We start from the raw sequence: 23,796 nt of genomic DNA, 5'->3' as shown, positions 1-23,796 counted from the left end.
AAATTTGTGAATATTTATAATTGATTTGACTAATGTGATCAATTAAAAAAATTAATAAATTATTATTTATTTATTATTATTAATGATTATAAATATTAAAATGTCGATGTATTATTTGATAATATTATAATAAAAATTATTTGCATTAAAGCACGTTAAAATTGATTCCAACTTTTTTTTTTCATATCAGGGAATTAATTAGTAACGAATTGATTCCATGACCACGAAATTAGTTCTAGATTGCATGAGAATTGATTCACTTCGATAGAATACTCTTTTTTTTTTTCTTTATCTCCAATCAGAATTAAAAATCATGGTTTTCTAAAAATGTAACCACACAATATATTTCATTAAAAGTTGCTAATCATGAAGCACGTAATAAGGATATAATTATATTATATTTTTATCTTTGTTACCCTCTAATCCACTCAGTTAAAGAAAGATCCAAAAATCCTTACATCCCATTAATCCTCTTCTCATCTAACTCTCAAATATGCGTAAATCATTTCTTCCTTATCCTTAATTACATAGTCTTACCCCAAAGGAACGCAGCATAAATCTAAATGTGTAAAATCGAGTTTACATGAGCTCATTTTCTCACAATTTAAACGATTCTTATCATTCTTTTTACGAAGCCTTGTTTATAATATTATAATCTTTTTCTAATTAGAGCATACTCAATTATGGAAGTCTCATAATCTTTAGTAGCCAATCATATTTAGTAATTTAATGCATCTTAATAATGAAAAATGCTTTTGAAGATTAAAAACAAATTATGATTAAAAGTTAATAGAATAGATGTAATTAACCTTTGCTAATCTATTTTTATTCCACAGTTAATTTAAATGCAAAAGTCAATTTCCTCCCTTTATAATTGTACTATAAAAGTATTGATTATTTTAATCAATCTAAACACAATAGTTTGTCTTTAAAACAACTTTTCACATGACATATACAAACTATAGTTATCAAACTCTCGAGTTAACTCTTAAACTCTTACAAGTTTACATTCCCAAACATGGCTTCCGGGTTAACTCGAAAGTAAACTCCTTTCTACATAAACTCGATAGAATTAATTGTGAAATCGATAGGATCGTGTAGAATCTCGAATTTGGAACGATTCTACAAGCTTGAAAGAGAGAAAAATTAAAAAAAACAAAATGATTTGATTTTTTTTATTATATATTTAATGAAATACATCAAAATTAATGACAATGATCCAAGTATTTATGTTTTACAATATTTATTTTTATGAACTATATATTTATAAATTTTATTTATTTAAAGTTATATAATTTTATAGACTTATTTGAATTAAGATATTATTTATATAGTATTTTTTATCTCAAGTAAACTCGAGTTTATGAGTTGAGTTTACGAGTCGAGTTTACGAGACTCTCACGAATTTATGTAAATCCGCGAGTTTGATAACCTTGATATAAACATTATATAACAGTAACTGATTATATATATATATATATATATATATATATATATATATATATATATATATATATATATATATATATATATATATATATATATATATACTCATTATTATTATAAGCTTTAAAAAGTAATCAATATTCAATTAATAAAATAATCTCTTGGATAATATGTATTATCATTGGGCTATTTTCTGATACAAAACAAGTTGTTGAGGACCTTTTTCACCAGACATCCCGAATTGAATGAGCTGGCACATGCTTCATGTATTAACAGTTACAAAACTTCCAACCACATGGCAATAGGAAAGACAAATATAATATAAATACATGCCATGAAGAGTGTCCTCGTGCCTCATCATGAAGGAAGCTCACTGCTGTCATTAACGAAACCAAAATCCCCAAAAAGACCCTGCAACATGGAAGAAAATCAGACAATAAATTCTTATCCACTATGGTCCCTCAAAAACATCCGTAATAAATCCAGAAATAGAAGATATGAAATAAATTTACTCTTACTCATCACATAATCTGGAAATCCATATTATATATTCATATTAGGCCCCAAAGAAAAAATAAACTTTTTCCACATCATTTCATCATCATATTCTAAGATAGCCCAGAAGATGCTACCCCACAAATAATCAGGTCTCTAAATTCCATTCGAAAAAAAAATGTTACAAAAAATAGCCACTTGTAGTTTAAGATTTAATCGATTTATTTTCTCATACAGTAAATTAAGAAACCTCTACCAATTTCTTACATATAGCCGAACAAAAACGATCAAAGATCATACCATGCCATCATTGATTGCATATGCCACACAGTAGTGCTCCTGAAAATCAATAGTACAGAAAGAAAATTTAGATAGTAGTGGAAGAAATAAACGAGGAACTCTTCACTTTTGATAACAAAGCATGTGTTGGTTATGGGTCATGTCACCAATTGCTTGCATTAAACTTCTACCAGTGCCATAATATAGAAAATGATCAAAGTGTGCATATTATAACACCGCACCCCATAGTGAATTCAAAACTATATTCCAAATCAAGCAATTCAGAAATATTTCAAATTGTGTAATTCAAAGATATTTCAAAATTGGGTAATTCCGAATTTACTTAATCTGTGCTATATTTAAGATTACTCAATCCAAAACATAGTTCCACATCACATAATCTGGAAATGTTCTGGATGGCCTAATCCAGAATACAGTTTTGAAAAAAAGAAATTCCAGATTTCTAGATCCGTAACCACTAAGATAATAATACAAGCTTTCATAAACAACAGAATGTCTTCTTGGATGGATTGTTCCGGAACATGTAATCTGGAAGGTCTTTGACATGTTCCAAAAGGAATGAGGTTTTCTATTTAGGTAATGGATAAGGGTATTTTATTATATGCACTTCAGCTATGGGTTGCCAGAAGAAACTTTAGGGGTGGAGGAAGAAACTATGGACAAGGTTTTTCTACTATGACCACTGATTCAATTGATTCCTAGATAAACACGAGGACACCCGCAGCTCACCCCCAATTCAAAAGAGAGAGCAAATCAACTCTGATCTAGTCCCGTCCTTCAGAGCCCCAGCAAAATTTATAAGACAGTTTTTATAGCACCTAACAGCAGGAATAAGAAAAGGAGTCACCTGCATCATGTACCACTCTTCGAATTCATCAAACAACTCCAGCCGTTCGATCCTAACAGTAAAGTATGAAAAATTAGTTTATTTTGACATAACTTACAAAAACAACAGGTTAGCAATCAGAGTAGAAAAAAAAAAAAAACATAAGAGGGATGGGGAATCAGGGAAAAACTGCCTTCTGTACAAAGATATACTTTAATACGTGATAGAAATCAAATAGTCCCATCATAAGATACTGGTGGAACATTATAGAGTTAAAATCTTAATGGGAATAAAAGGCCAGACAAAAGGCCCCAATAAGAAAGAAGCCAAGAAATGGAAACCACTTAAAGTCATAATTCCTTTCTTCATAGTGTCTCGCCACCTTCTGCATTATTCACCCTGACATTTGGAAAGCTAGTCGTGTTAAGTCTAATTTAAGTTTTCAGTATTTTGTTACTTTTATTGATAATTATTCCAAATGCTCTGGGCTGTTTTTAATGAAAAATCGTTGAATTATTTTTTATATTTCAATCCTTTTATAATGAAATTAAAACTCAGTTTGGAATTTCTATCCTAACTTTACGAAGTGATAATTGCCATGCATACCTTTCCCATTCTTTTAAACATTTTATGGCTTTCATGGCATTCTTCATCAAACTTCACGTGCTTATACATTTCAACAAAATGGAGTGGTTGAGCCCAAGAATAGACATCGTGTCGAAACAACTTGCACACTTTTAATTCATGGTGAGGTTTCTCAACATTTTTGGAGTGATGTTATTCTTACTGCATGTTATCTTATTAACCGCATGCCATCTTCAGTTTTAAATAACAAAATTCCTTATTCTATTTTATTTCCTCATGCACCTCTACATCCCTTACCTATTAAAGTTTTCGGGCCTACATGTTTTATCACCATTTTAGTTCTAATCTTGTTAAGTTATCTCTTAGATCACACAAATATGTTTTTTTAGGATTTACTCGATCACAAAAAGGATGTAAGTGTTTCTCTCCTTCTCTTAATCGCTATTTTATTTCGACATATGTCACCTTCAATGTTTAAGGACCCTTCTTCTTGTTCTTCTTCTAATGTGTCTCCGCCTACTACAATTAGCATTCCTCTTGTCTGTGATCCTCTAACTGTGCCTAGTCTATCGTCAGTTGCTACTCAGATGCTAATTGGGTAGGATCTTCTTATGATAGAAGATCTACTTTCAGGTATTGTCTCCATTAGTGATAACTTGATCTCTTGAAAGAACAAGAAAGGTTAAAACCACTTTGGCGTCCCTGTTTTTGTTATGTTTTCCCAATTGGATCCCTGTCTTTTAAAAACTCTCAATTAAGTCCCTTTAAGTGTTAATTTGAAACAAATCAAACCTTCCCGTTAAAAATCGTTAACGGTGTTAATTTTTTGTACAGATGGAAGGGTGATGTGTCGATTTTTGCCACATCACTTCTCCTACGACTGAGTTATCTTTTCCAACCACACAAACCTAATTTCTAATGAAACCCTAATCGCCGCCGCCGTGAGCAGACCCAGATTTCCAGTTCCTTTCGAAATTGGTAATGCTGTCGTTCTCTTTAATTGCTCCTGGAACAGACGAACTATCATCATCATTTTTCACTCCATTACATTTCTTAGAATCAGAGGGCAGAGCACCAAAAAAGGGATTCAAGAACCCTTCCACTGTAAAAAATAATCAGATCTAATAAAATCAGAAAACCCATTTGGGATGCACAGCGGATATTTCTTTCGAAGAGGATTGATGGTTTGAATGGTGCTTCCATGGAGCTCGAAGAAAAACTTCTGAATGCGAAAAAGGAATGCGCGAACCTGGAATTGGATTTTCTGCTTCTGGGTTTGTTTGTTGCAGGTCTGGTTTTGATGCAGGTGGTGGCGCAGACTCGTGAAGATGCTTCACGGTTTCCATGGAGTTTGGGAGTGGAGGAGGTGCTCGCAGATGATAGAAAGCGCGGCGGCCATGGTGCGATTTGGTAGAGAACTCTGTTGTTTGGGATTTTTAGGTTGATGAAGATGAAGGAGAAGGAGGCCTCGTGACCTGCGACGGCTAACAGAGGAGTTCGGCAAAGCTTTGGAGGTCGGTGATGGAGGAAAAGATGAATGCAGCGGTGCTTTGATGGGGGCTACCGGTGGCTTCTGCGGTGGAGATTGAGAGAGTGGTGGTCGTCGTTGATGGTTGAATGCGTGTTGATCTGTTGGGGTACGACTGCCGACGACGGATCTGGTGCGGCGGCTAGGGTTTGATGGGAAGGGTTTGGTGCGGCGGCTAGGGTTTGGAAATGGCCATGGAGGAGTTGGAGTGGGANAGGAGGCAGAGAAATCAGACNGCCACGTGNTCAAAAATCGACACATCACCCTTCCATCTGTAAAAAAATTAACACCGTTAACGATTTTTAACGGGAAGGTTTGATTTGTTTCAAATTAACACTTAAAGGGACTTAATTGGGAATTTTTAAAAGACGGGGACCCAATTGGGAAAACATAACGAAAACAGGGACACCAAAGTGGTTTTAACCAACAAGAAACAAAGTATTGTAACAAAGTCTAGTACAGAAGCATAATATAGAGTCATGGTCTCAGCCACTTGTGAACTTGTTTAGTTTAAACAATTTCTTAAAGAGTTACAATTTGAAAATGTCACTCAAATGACACTCAAATATAACCAAGATGAAATACTCTATTTGTTCATGTATGTAAAGAAAATCTTATTCAAATATATAACTTTTATCGTTTTTATTTGTATCGATTTACAAATTTTAAGTGTTTAATATAGATCATTACTAACTCAGTGTGAGATTTGTCAAAGAAAAGATATTTGTTTGAATCCACTGAAGATCTTGACTTCTCCCACTTTATTGTTCCCATTTGTATTCCCACCAACCATATACTCAAGAGTTTACACAATGTTTTAGAAACTGGATTGGACCTTAAATTGGTCAAGCCCCCAATTCATGGACTGATTGGTTTGACTCTCATTCAAAGCAGTGATGGAAAATAAATATATTACACATGGATGTAAAGTAGCAAAACAAAAGCCAAATAACAGTGTAATGCAAAGTAAATTTAGAATATAAAGGAAGCATCTCACGACATCAGTAGTACTTTATTAGAATATTTAAGTATCTTAGATTACCTTTTAGAAGTCATTTCCATATTTCATTATATTTCCAGATTTATTTCCTTATTTGATTTTATTAGGATTGGTAGTCATTTCCGTATTCCACTATATTTCCAGATTTATTTCCTGATTTGATTTATTATGATTGGAATTCTATAATTAGAATAAGTGTGAATGTATTGTATTTTGCATCAACATTATAAACGATAACAGAGACCAAGAGTATCATGCATTGCATGTAACTGACTTACAAGTGGTCAGGGTATTTGTTGTTGTTTGCTGTCTCTATTCTCTCTTTACTTTCTCACTCTAAATCCACATAATTTCAACTAGATATGCAATACCTTTACTAAGATTTGTTTCATCACTATTCTACCACTAAGTTCCCAAATATCAGGAGCTCCTCCCCGTTTCCATCATTAGTTCTTCCTGTTAGAACATTAGTCTTAGTAGTCAGCTTGGCCTTGAATTGGTAGTATGAGCATTTGACCTCATTATCAACACTACAAGCTCCACTCTCATCCATCTTGGAGCTATGCAAACTTGCCGGATATGTGTTATTTTTTCCTGAATAGACAGCAATGATCAGTGGCCACCATGGGCTGCAGTGACCAGATAGCTTGTGATAGTGGCAAGCAGTTTTCAGGTTTGAATTGTATGCCTTTTTTTTTCAGTTTGTAGGAGATTTTTTTGGAGATGCGTGTGCTGGTTATGCACATCATCTGATTGACTTTTGCCTTACAGTACCAGTTTGGTCAGGCCCAGCCCCTATCTCCTCTATTCACCACTTGTACATGGTTGGCTCCACTGGTGTGTTGTTTTGTTTAGTGATCAAATTTTTCTCTGTTTATCTATTGATGTATTATGGAAGTTTCTTACCACTTCTTACTTTGTCTCTAGTTTTTCAATGTTTTAACTGAGGGAGAAATTTTGAATGTTTGTTGAGCAATAAGGAGTCATACCAGTGGACTGGAGACTTCTCCAACCAATGATCACTCCAATTGTGATCGTTTGCCCACATGAATCGTACTAGTAGTAACTTATGTGGGCACTCACACCAGCCGTATCTTTGTCCAAGAGATGTAGTCTTGCCCTTATGCTTGTTCCACACCCAGCTTTCTATCCTAGACCGTCTGCCCCCTTTCCTAGTCTCAGATACAGTCCAGCCACAACTTTAGTCCAACATGCTACCACCTGTCACCATGTTACATTATTATTTTATTTTAGTGTGCTTTAATTTGAAGAGAAGTGTCACAATATCTAGAAAATAAATCATGATTTTTTTATTTTTTATTTTTTTGTACCTTATAACGTTTAGAGTATCTTTGATGATTATTATGAATGGTTTTCATATATCATTATATTTCCTTAATTGTATCGTTATTTGATTGATATAATGATTTGCAAACATGAAATAAAGGTTAAATCTGTACCACAATGTATCCCACCAATATAAATAAGAAATTTTATTTATTGGTGGTCTCTTCGATCTTTTATACCTCCTGTTTCTACCTAAGTGGCCATAATTTCATCAGAAAACATATTAATGGCAGTAAAATCCTAATGTTACTTTTTTCTTTGGTGCCTCCAGGCACACCCATTGGAATCATTTGTAAAAGAGCCTTGGGAAAAACACACCACAAAAGCTAGGTAGTTGTCATTGTGGGAGAGTCCAAATCCTTATAATCCAGACACTAGAATATACTTCCATTGTGGGATTGCTGGCAAACACTGCAATGCTGACATTACCGCTGGCACTACTTATTTGAAGCTAAGAGGCAGCATAGAAGGGTCGGATACAAAATTATATGAACCTAGAGAGAGCCACAACACAACAAAAGCTAGTTGTTGTAGTTGGAAATTCCAAGTTGATAGGAACCACACCACGTACACAGTAGAATCCCATACTCAATCGCACCCTATATTCAAGAGGAGTGTTTGAAACACTCTTATAGGCTAAAATTTATTGGAAATTTGGAAATTATAAAATCAGGAGGGTTACTCAATGAGTTGTGGGATCCACCAAATTTTGTAATTTCCAACAAATTTCAACCATTGAGAGGGTTCAAAAGGATGTGTTAGAGAATGTATTCATAGCATTACTTTATATTTTAATACTCACTGTATAAGATAGATAAATACGTATAAGCACACAAGTGAAAAGTCCATATCACTAAAGGAACATGTATCAAGTACCAACTATTAGCTAGTTGCCTCTTGGAACAAAACACCAGCAAACACAGCTTTCGTAAATCTAATACACAGGCTCCCAGGTTCTATCATAGTACCTGCGTCTCTCTTGAGCATCAATAAAATCATTGTAAACTCTCAGCATGTCCCACGCAACAGATTTCTGACGCCCACACATAAAACAAACAGAAAGTATGATATTATGTTAATGATATATACTATAAATACAAATGAAGACCACATCATGTTTTATAAAATTGAAAACAGCATCAATATTATGACTTGAAATGGAAAAAAAGAGTGAAATATATGAACAGTAAGAATTCTGAAAATGTGCTTCTAATATGACCGTTTATGCAATCCATCACACCAAGAGAATAAAAATTGTAGCAAAGTGGCATCAAGTCCCCTGGGAGCCACTTGATCCCAGGATCAAATATCTGCTATGCCCATTTTCTGCACTTCAGCCTACAATCCCTCTCCCAATCAAATCACAACCCTTGCAAGTAAAAAAATTGAATTCGGAGAACATAATAGAAGTGCAAGTAATATGTCTATACTTCTCTGATAGTGTATATCATGTATAGGTCCTACTGTGAGTAGTATGGACAAGCAATTAGTTTAGAGCTACTCTTTTGTTAGTTATAACAGCTGTTGAGTTACTTGCAACAGCAGTCAGTCTGTTAGACCAGAGCTCTACCCATGTACCTTTCTGTAAACCCAAATCAACGGCAATGAAATCATTGACATTATTCTCTTTCCAAATTCTATAATCTTCTACTTTGTTTATTCACTAGAATTTTCTTAGCACAGGTAGAGGTCCTCCTAGTGCATAGATTGTCGCTGAATTGAGAATTACAAGCCTGAACAGCCCTCAACTATGATAAAAATGATAATTAATTTAAGATAACTAATAGCTACAATGACAATTTAATATCAATAACAAAGGATCTCTAAATGAGAATTTTCCATCCTATTTTGAAGAGATTCAAATTAATAACTGCTTCTAGTTTTGTCTACTGTGTTCTCAGAATATTCATGCCTAAATAACTCCCTTAAAATGTACAAGAAAGAAACACCAAATAATATTTTCTAACAAAAGTTACAAATATACCTGCCATCCTTGGTCCAGAAATAATTTTTCCTTCGCATGTAAAGTTGGTGTATCATAAATACCCAACAGAGCACAACCTCGAGACTGATGCAAAACAGGAAAGACAAATTATATTATAATTTTATGCACATCATATATATATATATATATATATATATATATATATATATATATATATATATATAACTACAGTTTCATACACATCAAAGATATTTTTAATTAATAGTTTTAGTTTAATACACATCAAAGGTATTTTTAATTAATAATCAAAAGTCATAAATCTCAACCTAAGATCACAAAAAAATCTTAAATGAGCCAATAACAAAAAATCCTAAATGAGGGAGAAAATGCGGCATCAAATTTTAAAAGTATTTAAACTTAGCAAGCTATCAAATCTAATAGAAGTTTTTACTTATAAATAAAAAATGATGTCCATAAACGAAGACCAGTCGTGGTCCATAGGAAAATATAGAGAAAATGATAGGGAAAAAAGAGGGGAAGAGGTGGTAGACAGTTATAATTGTATTGTTAGTATTATTAGTTTGGGTGGGAAATAAAGCTCCTATATAAGAGCTTAGGGGGGTGAGGAATATTTTACGCTTTTGAATTGATATATTGTGTAGATAGGATCACGTTTATCCTGTGGAGAGAATTTGACTCTCTTGGAGGTTGTTACAGTTGTGCAGTGGCGATACTGAATAGAGAATATACAGTTTATACTCTTTTTTCTGGTGTTTACGTTTGAGTGAGTGCATTGTAGATAGGTTTCCAATCCAGAAACCTATCAATTTGGTCCGACCTGCCGAATCAGCAAGAGATCGGAGAGAGATAGAGGGAAAATTAAATGCATTGGAAGGAAGAATGGAGGGGAGGATGAACGTGATCCAGGGACGAATGGAAACCTTAGAGACGACGGTGGATGGGTTGAAAGCGGAGATGACGGATTTATGGCAAGAACTTAGAGAGTTCATGCGAATGTTTAGAGAACGAGGATGAAATGTTGAGAGCCATCAGGAGGGAAGTCAAGATTCAGTGAATGGAATCCGAGGAGAACGAGGAGATGACGAAGAAGATACGAGTGGCGCGCAACCAAACTGGGTGAAGCGGGTCGAGTTACCAACCTTTGAAGGAATCGATCCGCTAGGGTGGATTTCTCGCGCAGAAAAATTCTTCGAAATCTAGAAGGTGACGGAGAGGGAAAAGCTCCGACTGGCTTACGTCTGCATCGAAGGGAGCATAAGTTACTGGTACCACTTCTGGAAAGAAAATACGCAGGCACCAACATGGGACGGGTTGCGGGAAGCTCTAATAAGGAGGTTTGGAGGCCGCGACAGAGGAACAATGTATGAGAGGCTAGCGGCGGTCAAACAGAACAGCACCGTCGACGAGTATATACAGGACTTTGAAATGTTAGTGGCAGACAAAGGACGTGTCGGAGGATCAGCTCCTGGGATATTTTTTTGCAGGTTTGCAAGGGGAAGTCAAAAGTCAGATTCGTCAGGTTTGCAAGGCGAGTCGAGGTGCGCGAACGCCGGGGAGGAACCAGCTAAACCAAACCTAAATAAATAAATAAATCTTTTTTTTTAATTTAAGTTTATTTAACATACTCTGCAATTTAATGCAAATCTATCCATTTCAGTAATATTGTCAGACAAAAAAAAAAAACAGCACCAAAATTGTAAAAACGACACTCCAGCTTGCTACCATTAACTGCACCCTTATAAATACAAACGCAGCACAATAGCAATTAGAGGGGGGAAAGTTGAAAAGTACATGTGTACCGTTAGATAGAGAAAAGAATTCCACTTTTGGGATGAGACATATCCAGGTAGACTAAAATTAATCGATGTTAATGTAACATCCTACTATTTTTATTAATTAATTATTATATTTGTGTTTGATAAATAAATATATAATAATTAATTAATAGATTAGTAGGATGATAGAATTAACCTGAAAAACATGGTATAGAAAAAAACTTTCAAATCCATACCTCCAAATTTCTCATCATCTGCTGCCCAAAAGCATCATCAGGGAGGATCTGTTAAGAATGTGTGCAAAAAAGATCCTACTTCATTCCCATGAAAGTAGTAGTCATAATAGAATATGAAGCTATGAAGGTTGTTACCTGCTCATAAAGAAAAAATATTGCTGTAGAAAACATTTGAGAAGCCCAACCAACAATTCTACGACTAGAATCTGGATCCAAGTAGATCAGAACACATTCTGAAATTATAAAAGTTGGCAGACTGATAACAATAACAGAATGAATCAATTTATCACTCCTCGGTCATGAAAAATGAGCATTAACAAAATTACAACTAAACTAAAATAGACACATATACACAGCTATGCAAATTAGGTTAAAAAAGCCAACAATACTAAATTAGTATCAAATCCCAGAAATAAAAAAGGGCACCTACATTTATATTACAAGTTAAAAGCATAAAACTACAGAAAGAAATGGGAAATTAAGAATTTCTACGGCTGAACTTGGTTCATTCTGGTCTTTTCCCATTTTCTTAAATAGATAATTGTAAAATGTGTTAAGGGACACAGCATCGTTTTCGAATTTAAAACTCAGAAGCATTATACTTAAGATTAAAAACAGAGCCATATATTTTGAAGGGCTTAAGAGACCCCTCCCATAATCTTTTATTTATAATGAAAAATTGATTCAAGAGCATATGGTAAGGGACTACACTAGACACCTAGTTTACTAGACACCTAGGTGTAGAACTAGGTATGACTATAGGTACAACTAATAAATTGTTTAACACACTACACCCTACTTAGGCTTAATGATAACACATAGATGTAGTGATTCTAACACTCCCCTCAAGCTAGAGCATACAAATTGTATGTTCCAAGCTTGGAACAAATAAACTCAATCTGAAGTCCCCTTAAGGACTTCATCAACATATCTGCAAGTTGGTCATTTGATCCAACAAACTCAGTACAAATTTCTTTGAACAACAATTTTTCCCAAACAAAAGTGACAATCAATTTTTGTGTTTAGTCCTCTTATGAAACACTAGATTTGATGCAATGTACAGAGTACCTTGATTATCACAGGACATCTTCATGGTTTGAACTTCATAGAAATTAAGCTCTCAAAGAAATTGTTTTACCCATATAGGTTACAAGTGAGAAGTTGATCATTTGATCCAACAAACTCAATACAAATTTCTTCGGACAACAATTTTTCCCAAACAAAAAGTGACAATCAATTTCTATATGTTTAGTCCTCTTATGAAACACTAGGTTTGATGCAATGTGGAGAGCAGCTTGATTATCACAATACATCTTCATGGTTTGAACTTCATAGAAATTAATCTCTTGAAATTGTTTTACCCATATAAGTTCGCAAGTGAGAGACACCATTGCCATATATTCAGTTTCAGTAGTTGATTGGGCCAATACATTTTTCTTACTTTTCCATGAGAAAACATTTCCTCCAAGAAAAACACTATCTTGTAATAGAGCTTTTGTCAGTGGGTGAGCCTGCCCAATCAGCATCACAATATTCAAAAACTTGGACATTTCCTTTATCTTCTTATAACAAACCTTGTCTTGGAGTCTTTTTGATATACCTTAGAATGCAGATGATGGCATTCCAATGGCCACTACATGGAGCCTGCATAAATTGACTAATCACTTAAACCGTAAAAGATAGATCACGCCCCATAATAGTAAGATAAATTGGATTTCCGACAAGCCACGTATATCATTCTAGATCAGGTAAATGATTCACATTTTTCCATTATTAGCTTTTGATTTTGGTCCATAAGACTATCTACTGGCTTACAGTCGAGCATGTTTGTCTCTTGTAGAATGTCAAGAGCATACTTTCTTTGAGATATTAACATATCTTTCGATTGAGCTACCTTAATGCCCAAGACATATTTAAGACTTCCAAGATCCTTGATTTGAAAATGTTTAAACAAGTACTCCTTCAATTGAGTAATTCCAACATCATCATTTACTATATCATTAACATAGACCATAAGGAAAATACATTTCCTAAGAGGGGGATTGCAATAAAAAATTGAATGATCTGCTTCACTATGATTTAGCCCAAAAGTTTAGACAATTGAGCTAAATTTACCAAAACAACACTAAGTACGAACCTTACTAGACTTCCCATGCTCAATAAAGCCAAGAGCTCCATGTGTACATCTTCTACAAGATCACCATGTAGAAAAGCATTTTTGATATCGAGTTGATGTAGTGGCCAATGACGAGTTGTTGTCATGGCAAAGAGACTGATAGTAATCATCTTTGCCTCCAGAGAGAAGGTATCACTAGAATCAAGGTCATAAACTTGAGTGCACCCTTTTGCAACTAATCATGCCTTGAGACAATCGATTTCACCATTAAGGCCAACTTTAATGGTATAAACCCACCGATATCCAATAGCCTATTTCCCATGTGGAAGGGAAACTAATTCCCAATTATTACTCTGGTCAAGAGCCTGGATTTTTGCAATCATAGCTTGTCACCACCCAAGATGATCAAGTGCTTCCTTCACATTTTTGGGAATGGTAATAGAAGACACTAAAGATATAACATAATAGTATGAAGGCAACAATCGGTGATAACTTAGAAAATTATAATTAGGAGGATGTGGGTTTCGAGTGGAATGGGTACCTTTTCAAAGAGCTATGGGCCAGAACTAAATCATCTTCACCAGGAATAAAGGGACAAGGAAGAAGAATTTGAAGTAGAAGATTCACCGTGTTCTTGAATAACTAGACTATTCCCTAGGGTCCTGTGTTTGAGGTTATCAATAGGTGGAGATGATGGTTCAGAAAGTCTCTAATTAAGACTGGGATTGGCAGAAACACTAAGAATACTAGACTCAGCCACTAGTACAGGGAGGACATGTATGACATGGATATTTTGAACAGATGGAGAGAATGTAACATTAGCAGTAGTACTTTTTGGTTCAAGGAGAGTAACATCGATACCCTTCTTGAAGCCAAAAATAGCCCAAGAAGACACATTTGATTGCATGAGACGTGTCATGAATAAAACAAACACAACCAAACACATGAGAAGAAATGTGAAAGAAGTATCATTTGGAAAAAGAATCGAAAAAGGAACCTTATTATTGAGGGAGGAGGATGACATCCTATTATAAGAAAACATGAGGTAAGGATGGGATCTCCCAATGATGGACAGGAATATTTGCACCAAACAATAGGATGCGAGCAATCTCAACCAAGAGTCTACTTTTCCTTTCTGCTATACCATTTTGTTGTGGTGTGTGAGGAATAGTAGATTGGTGTAATATATCATGTGAACTTAAGACAACAGAGAAATCAGATGGCATTATCACTTCTAAAAATTTTGATTACTTAACCGAATTGCTTCTTGATCTCATTCAAAAAAGATGTAAAGATAGACAATAATTCAGAATGGTCTTTCATAAAATAAACCCAAGTACATCTTGAATATTCATTGATCAATGAACCAAAAGAAGAGGCATGACTAGGTCCCCAAATACCATAATGGATAATAGAAAAACTAGAATGATACCTTGATTCAAACCATTTAGGAAAGGTAGATTTAACATGTTCTCCTAGTTGACAAGACTCACATTTTAAGGTCTGAAGACAACTAAGCTCATGGACCATTTTCTATAGTTTTGAAAAATGCGGATGACCTAACCAATCATGTAACAATTTAGGAGTTGGAGATGCAATACACGACACATGGGAACTACATCCAAAATGATATAAACCTCCAGCTTCATATCCTTCTCTAATTTGTTTTCCTGAAAAACACTCCAATATAACAAGATTTGTTATCCACGATTATTGAGAAAATTTAATATTTCGGTAAATTGGCTTAATGAAATCAAATTGAAAGGACAATTAGAAACAAAAAGAACATATTTGAGATTTTGGAAAGGGGAAAGTGACACTTGACCAACTCACTTTGATGAAGTTTTAGAACCATTTTCCAAGGTTATGACATGATGGTTTCTTTGAAAGGAAAGGGATGAGAAGAAGGAAGCATTACCAGAGATGTGATCAAAAGTATGAGTCAATTACCCACGAGTTTTAAGCTTCCATGATTGAGAAATGCAAGTTGTTGATGTATTTGGAGTTCCAAATGTTTATGTTAAGTTGTTAGACTTTAACCTTAGATACTCTTCATATTCACCTTTAGTTAATTTGGAGTCATTTGTTTCATCCTAAGAGACAATAGTTGTCTTGGTAGGGAAACCATGTAGGGAGCAACAATTTTCTTGGATGTTACCCATCCTCTTCCAATATGTGCAATGAGGACGCCCTCAACCTCCATGTCCTCCTCCTCTCATGCCACATCATCCTCTTCCCCATGTCACAACCATGACAACTGGTTTTACTAGTTCATGACCTTCCTTAGTTTAGGTGTTGGGACTCGAAGAAGGCATGTAGGTGTAGAACTAGGTATGACTATAGGTACAACTAATAAATTGTTTAACACACTACATCCTACATAGGCTTAAAGATGATACATAGATGTAATTATTCTAACAATAATCTTCAGAGTCATTTTCAATTTTAAAATTTTAGATCACATATGCTCTTTGTATTTATATTTATCAATTCCCCATAGATGCTGGCCACCACTAACAAATTTTTGTTGATATCAATGACAAGGGCATTTAGAAATGTCACAAAGTTGTATGATAAGCTACATATTCCTCTCCAATTATTAAATTCAGATGCATTGCCTTTTATAAAAATAACAGACATTCATTAGAGAAGAAAAAGAAAGCAACTGGACATTTTATCAGCAATACACACTCTTCATAACCCTTTTTATTTAAACTTTTCAGATTCTAAGGACCTTTTCTTATTTTCAAAGAAGGGGCTGATGCCTTCAAACAAATTATAAATTATATTGAAATACTAGCAGAATCTCACAACTGTACAGATGGAGAGGCAGAGACGGAGCTGAATCCCAATACATACCTTGGATCCATAGCAGCAACAGATATAATATCATTTAATTGTTTTACATCACGCAAATCTGCAGGGACTAGTTTATATTGAGCACTGACCACTTCTCCTTTCTCTAGCAGGGAATGAGACATGCATGCATCAGATCCAGTTAGAAGTAATCATGAATTTTAACTTTCACTATTGATGTTACCAAAAATCAAAATGAAAAAACTATGTTGATTATATCCTCAAATATGATGAGGCAGTTCTTAGATGTTTCTACGTTGTAGTTCTAAGATTAAGCTTGATGGCCGAATCAAAGTTCCTCGACCTTCTGAATTGGAACTCTTGGTTCACACATGAATACTTTTTTATTGCAATTTTAACAGAGACTTAAAGGGCCACAGACTTTATTATTTTCTCAATCTTTATATTATTTAATCTGACAAATTACTTTATGGGTCTAGTCTCTAGATCCCAACTCCATCTCTCCTTGCAAATAATTCATTTAGGCATTTTCAATTATAATGAACAAGCATTAAATAAAAAGCTTTTAGAATTTAAAATGTCCCATTCCCTCTTTAAGAAACTAAATTATCCCTATCACCAACACTCTTAGTGTCATATGATGCATTATCCTTGTTGGAAATCCCAAATCAACTAGAGATAAAGTCAATTCATAATATATAAATGGGTGCAAACCTCACCTTACAAGCCGGTTTTGTGGAATTGAGTTAGGCTTAAAGTCCACTTCTAACATGGTATCAGAGTCATTGTTAAAGTCTATCCTAGCGATATTTGTCGTTTGTTGGACATATTGTTCCACCCGCTATTAGGCCGCTATCGGACCACCCATTAATGTCTAGTCCCATGCTCGAGATGTATATACCTTGGCATGAGGGAGATGTGTTGAAAGTCCCACGTCGACTAAAGATAAGGTCAATTTATAGTATATAAATAGGCGCAAACCTCACCTTACAAGCCGGTTTTGTGGGGTTGAGTTAGGATTAAAGTTCATTTCTAACAATCCTTTCCTTTGTTTGTTTAAAGAACTGGTGAGTGCAAATGGTTACATTACATACAAGAATAGAGAGATTAAATGTCTAGGGTTTGAAGACTTTAAAGGGTGTGAATTTTATACCTCTTAATTTATATTGTCACTTCAGCACCAGGTGCTACCACAAAAGAAGAGGACATAACCACAATAAGAGAATAAAAGTTATCAAAGATGTTCCTTCCATATAAATTATCATATTTAGCATAGCTTACCTCTTGATATGGTTGCTGTTTCACCAAGTTTATTCCTCAATTGACTGTTAGTCTCGATAAGAGCTGCCTTTTTACTAGTTACCTTGATTACAAATACAATAGTGACAGTTAAAAACTTACAATTTAAAAAAGATATAAATCACTGTCTCTTCAATTTACAAACAGCTGGCATATTACTAGTTACCTTGATTACAAAATATAAAAGTGACAGTTAAAAACTTACAATTCAAAAAATATATAAATCACTCTCTCTTCATTTTACAGTTAGATATAAATTTAGTCAAAACAGACAGTATAGTTATCGAGTTTCTAGACAAAATACATGCGAACAATCCCACTCAAAACCCAAAATTAAGTAGAAATATGCGTTGCATTGAAACTAAAAATTTGAAAGGTATTCAAGTTTCTACCTCCTTAAAATCCACTTCAACATACAAATCTGGTGCTTTCCCCTCGTCCTGTCATGAAACAATTTTTAATATATGACATGACTGTACATTAGCATAACACTAGTTTAGAGAAGCTAAGCAAACAGTTGCTAGGAAAAAAAATGGAATTAATGATAATGAGTAAACAAACTACAACGTTTCACAATTTCCATCCACAACTGGAGACACGTGGAGGCCACAGTAAAACAGCTTAAGCATCCAATGAAGTTGCATACAACTAACTTTGTGTCCTGGATGTGCATGGGTGAAAGAAGAAAACATTATTCTTCACTACCGCACAACAATAACTCTATAATCTAAACAACAATGTTATTAAAATAATAGGAAAGACAGAAGCTTTAAGATACTTATACAAAGAACAAATAAAGTATTTTTTTTCACACATATTACTATACCATAATTGAAATAAGCATACACTAAATCTAGGTGAAGCATGGCATCATTCTACGATATGTGCCGCACTTCAGCAACCCTGACCAAAACATTTTTGCAGCCATCTGAACAAAACTAGAAAAAACAGAGAGCATAAAGAAACAGAAGTAAAAGAATAAGAGATGGACATGGAGAATTCACAAGGCCTGGATATACTATAGAATATTGCACAGATATTCTTGTATTAGAATATTCTATCACTCAGTAATTCATATTAAAATTATATGGAAAAGATAAGTCCAAAGGCCTTCAAAACTTGTTGACAGGTAATTAGTGACTTAACTACTTATTCATCCATTCACGTACTTTTCATCATTCATCGTCTATTTATTTTTTTCTCTAAATACACTGGTATAACTAACCTACTGAAAGGAAAATACATTCCACATGAAAAACAACAGAAAAAATATATTCAGCCAAAACAAATATGTGCATGAGACTTAAGGTTAAAAATAACAATTATGTCTTGTGTAAGTAGAGTGCAACACCCAGTCTTATACATTGAGATTGCAAAAGCAGAAGGTAGCTATTATAAGCACTTGGGAAGCCACCCTTAAAAGCTAGCAAGTTAGTGCCAGAGCACCAACAAGAATATAAATCTAAAGTTTTTCACGTCCTTTAAAACACAAAATAAACAAAATTCGCCAATATTTAAATGCAAAAAAATTCAATCAATAGTAGTTAAATCCAAACCATAATTTAACCAAGGCACCAAAAGGATAGGTAACCTATAGTTTAAAAGTCAGAACCAGATTAATTTTTAAGTACAGCATGGCAGTACAAATCACAAGGAAAGCCTACCTGCAACTGAAAATATGTTGTATCAAAGCCTGCTCCAAGTGATAATATCTGCTTCTTTATTGGGGCATCTCCATCTGCCTTCTTCTCAATGTCAAGAAACTGATAGAGCAGTTTCCTAATAGCAGCCCAACGGGCAAAGTAACCTTCATAGTCAAACAATTCAAATGAATTAATAAACTAATAATTAGAACGACAGGTACTTACACAAGTAAATCACTTAAAGAAGCTAAATCCTACCACGATTAATAATTGGAGATCTCCTCACGGGTCTTCTCACAAATAAATGAACATAATCATCTTTCATGTAGCCCTTTTTTACACATGACCTACAGCCAGTTTGTAGTGAGCAAACATTCACTACATAATAATTATAAATCATCTGAACTCAGAAGACAACTGAATACAAGATGAAATTTATGACTAAAACTGAGTGAGAATAATACCAACATTATTAGAACCATTGTTATAATGTTTTGCGATGTGGGACCAGACTTTTTACAGTACAGGGATAGGATGGATAGATCTAACCATATTGCTATTATGGATCAAGGTCCATTAAATTTAGCCCCAGTATTCAATTTTCAATTGTTTTTCTATAACACAATTTTAAAACTAGATTACTGACTTCTTACATACATAGTTTCAAACTCTACAGTTTCTTCCCCGGTCTGAACAGGCCAGAAAATCTAAATGTTAAACTCTCAAATCTACAATATTTATAAAACAATAAATAAATGATACTGTAGGAAACCATAGTATTATATTATTTAAAATTAAACCAAGCTGTTACCAATAAGAATTCAAATGGTCTGGCATGATAGCATTTGAAAGTAAAATAAACAGAGAAAATATGTGCTTCATTGTGTTTGTTTCATAATATAAGACTTCAGACTCACTCCAATAAATTTAATTTATCCATCCAGTGTTTCATCAAAACCATGTCATGAATATATAACATTGTTACATGCCATACATTGTTATATTTCATCAAATACCCTAAGCAGTTCCCATGAACATAGAGAATTCCAATACTGAGACAAAGATTTGTCTCCATTAATGCTTATGCCATAGGGACCATGTAACTTAACCCCCTGCAATATTCATTTTTCACAGGTGCAAATGCAATTTTTCTATTGCATCACCCTTTGACAAGCCATCTTTGAGAGAAAGCTCCAAAGAAGGTAAAACTAAGGTAGATCAGTATACATTAAAATTTTAGAAAGAGTAAACGACCTAAAAAGACAAACTCATCAATTACAAGAATGAAGCAATTCCCATACACAAAACAAAAAAAAAATGAAATATCTCATTTTCTTTAGCAAGCCAATTAAGATGGCTTCATACTTAGGACAGGTCTTAAAGAAAGGGGTATAACTTCTAACAACAATCTAACTATTCCCTATGTTGCATGTAAACAAACATTGCAGTTTCTGGATAGACCTAGGCGCTGTTTGGATAAATTCACCCTGAGCGCATCAGACGCTGCAGCTTCTAGATATAGACTCTGTTTGGATAAATTTTACATAAGCACATGTAGGAAAAGAAAATAAGACAGCAGAATGAAATGAGCTACCCCCATTAGCTATACCAACCAGTACATAACTTCTGTTGAAGTTCTCTCGCCAACTTCTCCAAAAAAATTGAGGTGAAGAAGTTTATTTAGCTTGTAAAGGAAGCTCGATACATTTTTTTTTTCTTACTTTCTTCTCCTATGAGTAGTGTTTACGGAAATTCTATCCAAATACGACCCTATTCCAAATTTACTAAAATGGGGAAATAATAATAAAAAAAAAAGCTATTGTAATAAAAAGCAAACAACTGAAGAATGTTATTCCCTAATCCATAATATGGTGCAGAATGAAACTCCCAACTAGTAAATCAATGGACTAAAGAGGCTAAAAAGAACATTATAGTTGATTTGGAAACAACAACAATTACTTGACCCGAAATGCAATGCCAGAAAAAAAGTCCAATTCCAAATCATTAATTGACGAGGTGCCCTTACAATTTACTGGCGGATGCGTCGTCGTTGGTGGCTTGCACCGCCGCGTTGTTGCGTGAATCGACCACCGTGTCTGTCATAGTTCTTTGACAGAGGTCCAATCTCTGTTTAGGTTGTGCCTGAAAATGAGCAAACAAAAAGTGGTATCTGGATAGAAAAATAAACAAATATTAATATGGCTTAATGATTTTTTTTTCTTTGAATTTTTTTACTATTGTTTATCCCTAATTAAAAACATGACATTTTCCTTTCTAAGAAGTTTTTTAAGTGATTTATACAATGTGGATTATATAATATTTTCGAGATAAAGACAAAGCAAAAGTATTATTGAAAAAATACTAATAAAATATACTGAAATTTATTCGGAACAAAAATATATGTAAAAATATATAGCATAATCCGTGTTCAGAAACTACGAAATACATTTTATATTTTTATCTACTTTATTCCTTTCTACAATTTTTTTTCTCTTTATTTTAATATGTCCCATCAAATATCTTTAATGTATAATTTATTTTCATTCAACCTATTTATGTTTTTTATATTAAACAAAAAAGTATATTTTAATAACTATTAAATAAAAGTTATCAAAAAAAATAGTAATATTTGGAGTGCAACCACTCTTCACAAAAGATTAAATATTATCTGGGCGACAGTCACTTTTAACAAATAATCCAAAGGTTTATAATAAATGTGAAACAAAAGATAACATATTCACTTGCTAAAAAGAGGGATGGCATCTTATAGTGTATACAAAAGTTATCATTCTTTTAGGTCACTTATGAACATGAACATTATTCCTTCTCACAAAGGCTTGAAAATTTAAGATTTTATACGCGTTTTTTTAGTAAGACTTGCATTGTCATCACTCATCCCTTTTTTTTTTTTTTCTAAAGATCTTTTATATATAGCTTAAGAAGGGAAGAGTCATCGCGAGGGTCATCATCTGTTATTGCTTCTTATTTCATATGCTTTAAGGCTTATTCACTTAACACCGAATCAGTGTCGCTCCTTTGACAACACTTTTGGAGTGACAAAGCATCACAAACCAAGGTAGGTGAGTTTTCTCTTCTTTTTGTAACAAAGGGCGAGTCCTAACACAATTGGTTAACTATGTGGTGCTAACATCTTACCTTTTTTCAGAGAAGTTGTTTACAAGAAGCAACTTTTAACATGTTCTTCAAGAAATTTTTTATGTTAACAAGGTGTTGTGAGATTTTCTTGTGAGAATGAAGTAGAATATATTTCATACAAGCATAAAACAAACATTTTGATGTTATGAAGTGTTTCAAGCTTGCATCTCTCGGTCATTTATTCAATCAGTAACTTATTTATTAAGTACACGTTTGTTCAAGCAAAAGTTCATTGAGCAATGCATGTCTATAAAAAAACATATGATATGTTTTACTAGTTTAAGTTAGTCTTTAAATGTTTAAATGTTGTATTATCATCATTAAATATTATGTCATATAATTATAGGGTTTGTTTCACTTACAATATCTATATTGATTATTGAATTATTTTGATATGAGATAAATACATGTTTAGTGAGATAAATGAAAATGATTTATATATTTATGTATTCAAAGTTTGTCATGGATAAGTGTATAAATACAAAGTCGGATGAATATCAATACATGTTTTGTGAGTTAATAGTTAATAAGAACAAAATTATATGTTGTGAAAGTATAGATTAAATATTAAGTTATAGAGTATTCTTGATTAAATATTCAAATTTTATTAGTAGTCTAAAACAAATGATGAAAAGCTGATAAATGTTCACACTACCTCTTTAAAGATAGGTTTGTAGGAGTCACCCTAACATGTATTGGATGCATAAGAATTAAAATAAGACCAAAAGGTTAGAGTATTTTCCTATGACTAATTTGACGATTATGTATACTATGTTGGTTGATGGTGGAGCAATGTAAACCCAATCTCTTGTTTGTATTTTGTTTTTTATGATGACAACAACAAAAAATTTTTGATGACAACAACAGAAATGTTTCTATGAAAACAACATAAATGTTTCTATATGTTTCAAAGCACTTACAAACTTGCTTACATACTTACTGTGTTTATATCTGTAGTATGCATACTCATTTTTTTAAATGTCAAAACCACTTGCACAAGGCATATTTGTATAAAGTAATCGATTATAGTATTTATATAATCAATTAGTCTCATCAGATATCAATTAATGTTAAACTGTGGTAAACTGCAAGTTTTAACCGATTACATTATATGCATAATCAATTAAAACTCGTGTCTTTGCTTACACTTGTTTGCTGAGTGTAGTGTTGTGTTTTTTAGGAGAAAAAGTTTTCAAAATCACTTAATCGGTTAAATCTGATACACATTGAAAATTGTTTTCATGTTAAGTCTTAAATGTCA

The 23,796-nt window shown here is 33.6% G+C and overlaps 1 protein-coding gene across 4 annotated transcripts; it reads right to left on the bottom strand.

Annotated features, from left to right (window-relative positions):
* Positions 1 to 1,577: 1,577 nt before the first annotated feature.
* On the bottom strand, positions 1,578 to 21,564 carry LOC106772101 (tRNA wybutosine-synthesizing protein 4). 4 transcript variants are annotated; one of them, XR_002669385.1, is made up of 14 exons: positions 21,406 to 21,564; positions 19,638 to 19,726; positions 19,401 to 19,543; positions 18,129 to 18,176; positions 17,719 to 17,800; positions 16,480 to 16,582; positions 11,640 to 11,760; positions 11,505 to 11,552; positions 9,512 to 9,595; positions 8,496 to 8,560; positions 4,902 to 5,452; positions 3,089 to 3,140; positions 2,242 to 2,280; positions 1,815 to 1,857 (listed from the first exon to the last, which is right to left on the bottom strand). XR_002669385.1 is itself a non-coding variant. In XM_014658273.2 (13 exons), the coding sequence occupies exons 1-13, from the start codon at positions 21,480 to 21,482 to the stop codon at positions 1,804 to 1,806; spliced, it is 1,005 nt and encodes a 334-aa protein (XP_014513759.1). In that variant the 5' UTR covers positions 21,483 to 21,561; the 3' UTR covers positions 1,578 to 1,803. The 4 variants fall into 4 exon arrangements, 3 of the variants coding, with proteins under 3 accessions (XP_014513759.1, XP_022641231.1, XP_022641232.1); XM_014658273.2 differs by lacking the exon at positions 4,902 to 5,452 and having other exon boundaries at positions 1,578 to 1,857; positions 21,406 to 21,561; XM_022785510.1 differs by lacking the exons at positions 4,902 to 5,452; positions 16,480 to 16,582 and having other exon boundaries at positions 1,758 to 1,857; positions 11,640 to 11,737; positions 21,406 to 21,563.
* Between the last annotated feature and the right edge of the window lie 2,232 nt (positions 21,565 to 23,796).

This window comes from Vigna radiata, chromosome 8 (genome assembly GCF_000741045.1).
Source record: "Vigna radiata var. radiata cultivar VC1973A chromosome 8, Vradiata_ver6, whole genome shotgun sequence".
Lineage (NCBI taxonomy): Eukaryota > Viridiplantae > Streptophyta > Magnoliopsida > Fabales > Fabaceae > Vigna > Vigna radiata.
This window is presented reverse-complemented; position numbering and strand designations above follow the sequence as displayed.

Coding starts and splice junctions, on each gene's coding strand:
- LOC106772101 (XM_014658273.2), bottom strand. CDS start 21,482: ATGACAGACACGGTGGTCGATTCACGCAACAACGCGGCGGTGCAAGCC. Junction 8,561..9,511: donor TTCTGGACCAAGGATGGCAG/GTATATTTGTAA, acceptor TGTGGGCGTCAG/AAATCTGTTGCGTGGGACAT. Junction 1,858..2,241: donor ATGCAATCAATGATGGCATG/GTATGATCTTTG, acceptor TCCATGTTGCAG/GGTCTTTTTGGGGATTTTGG.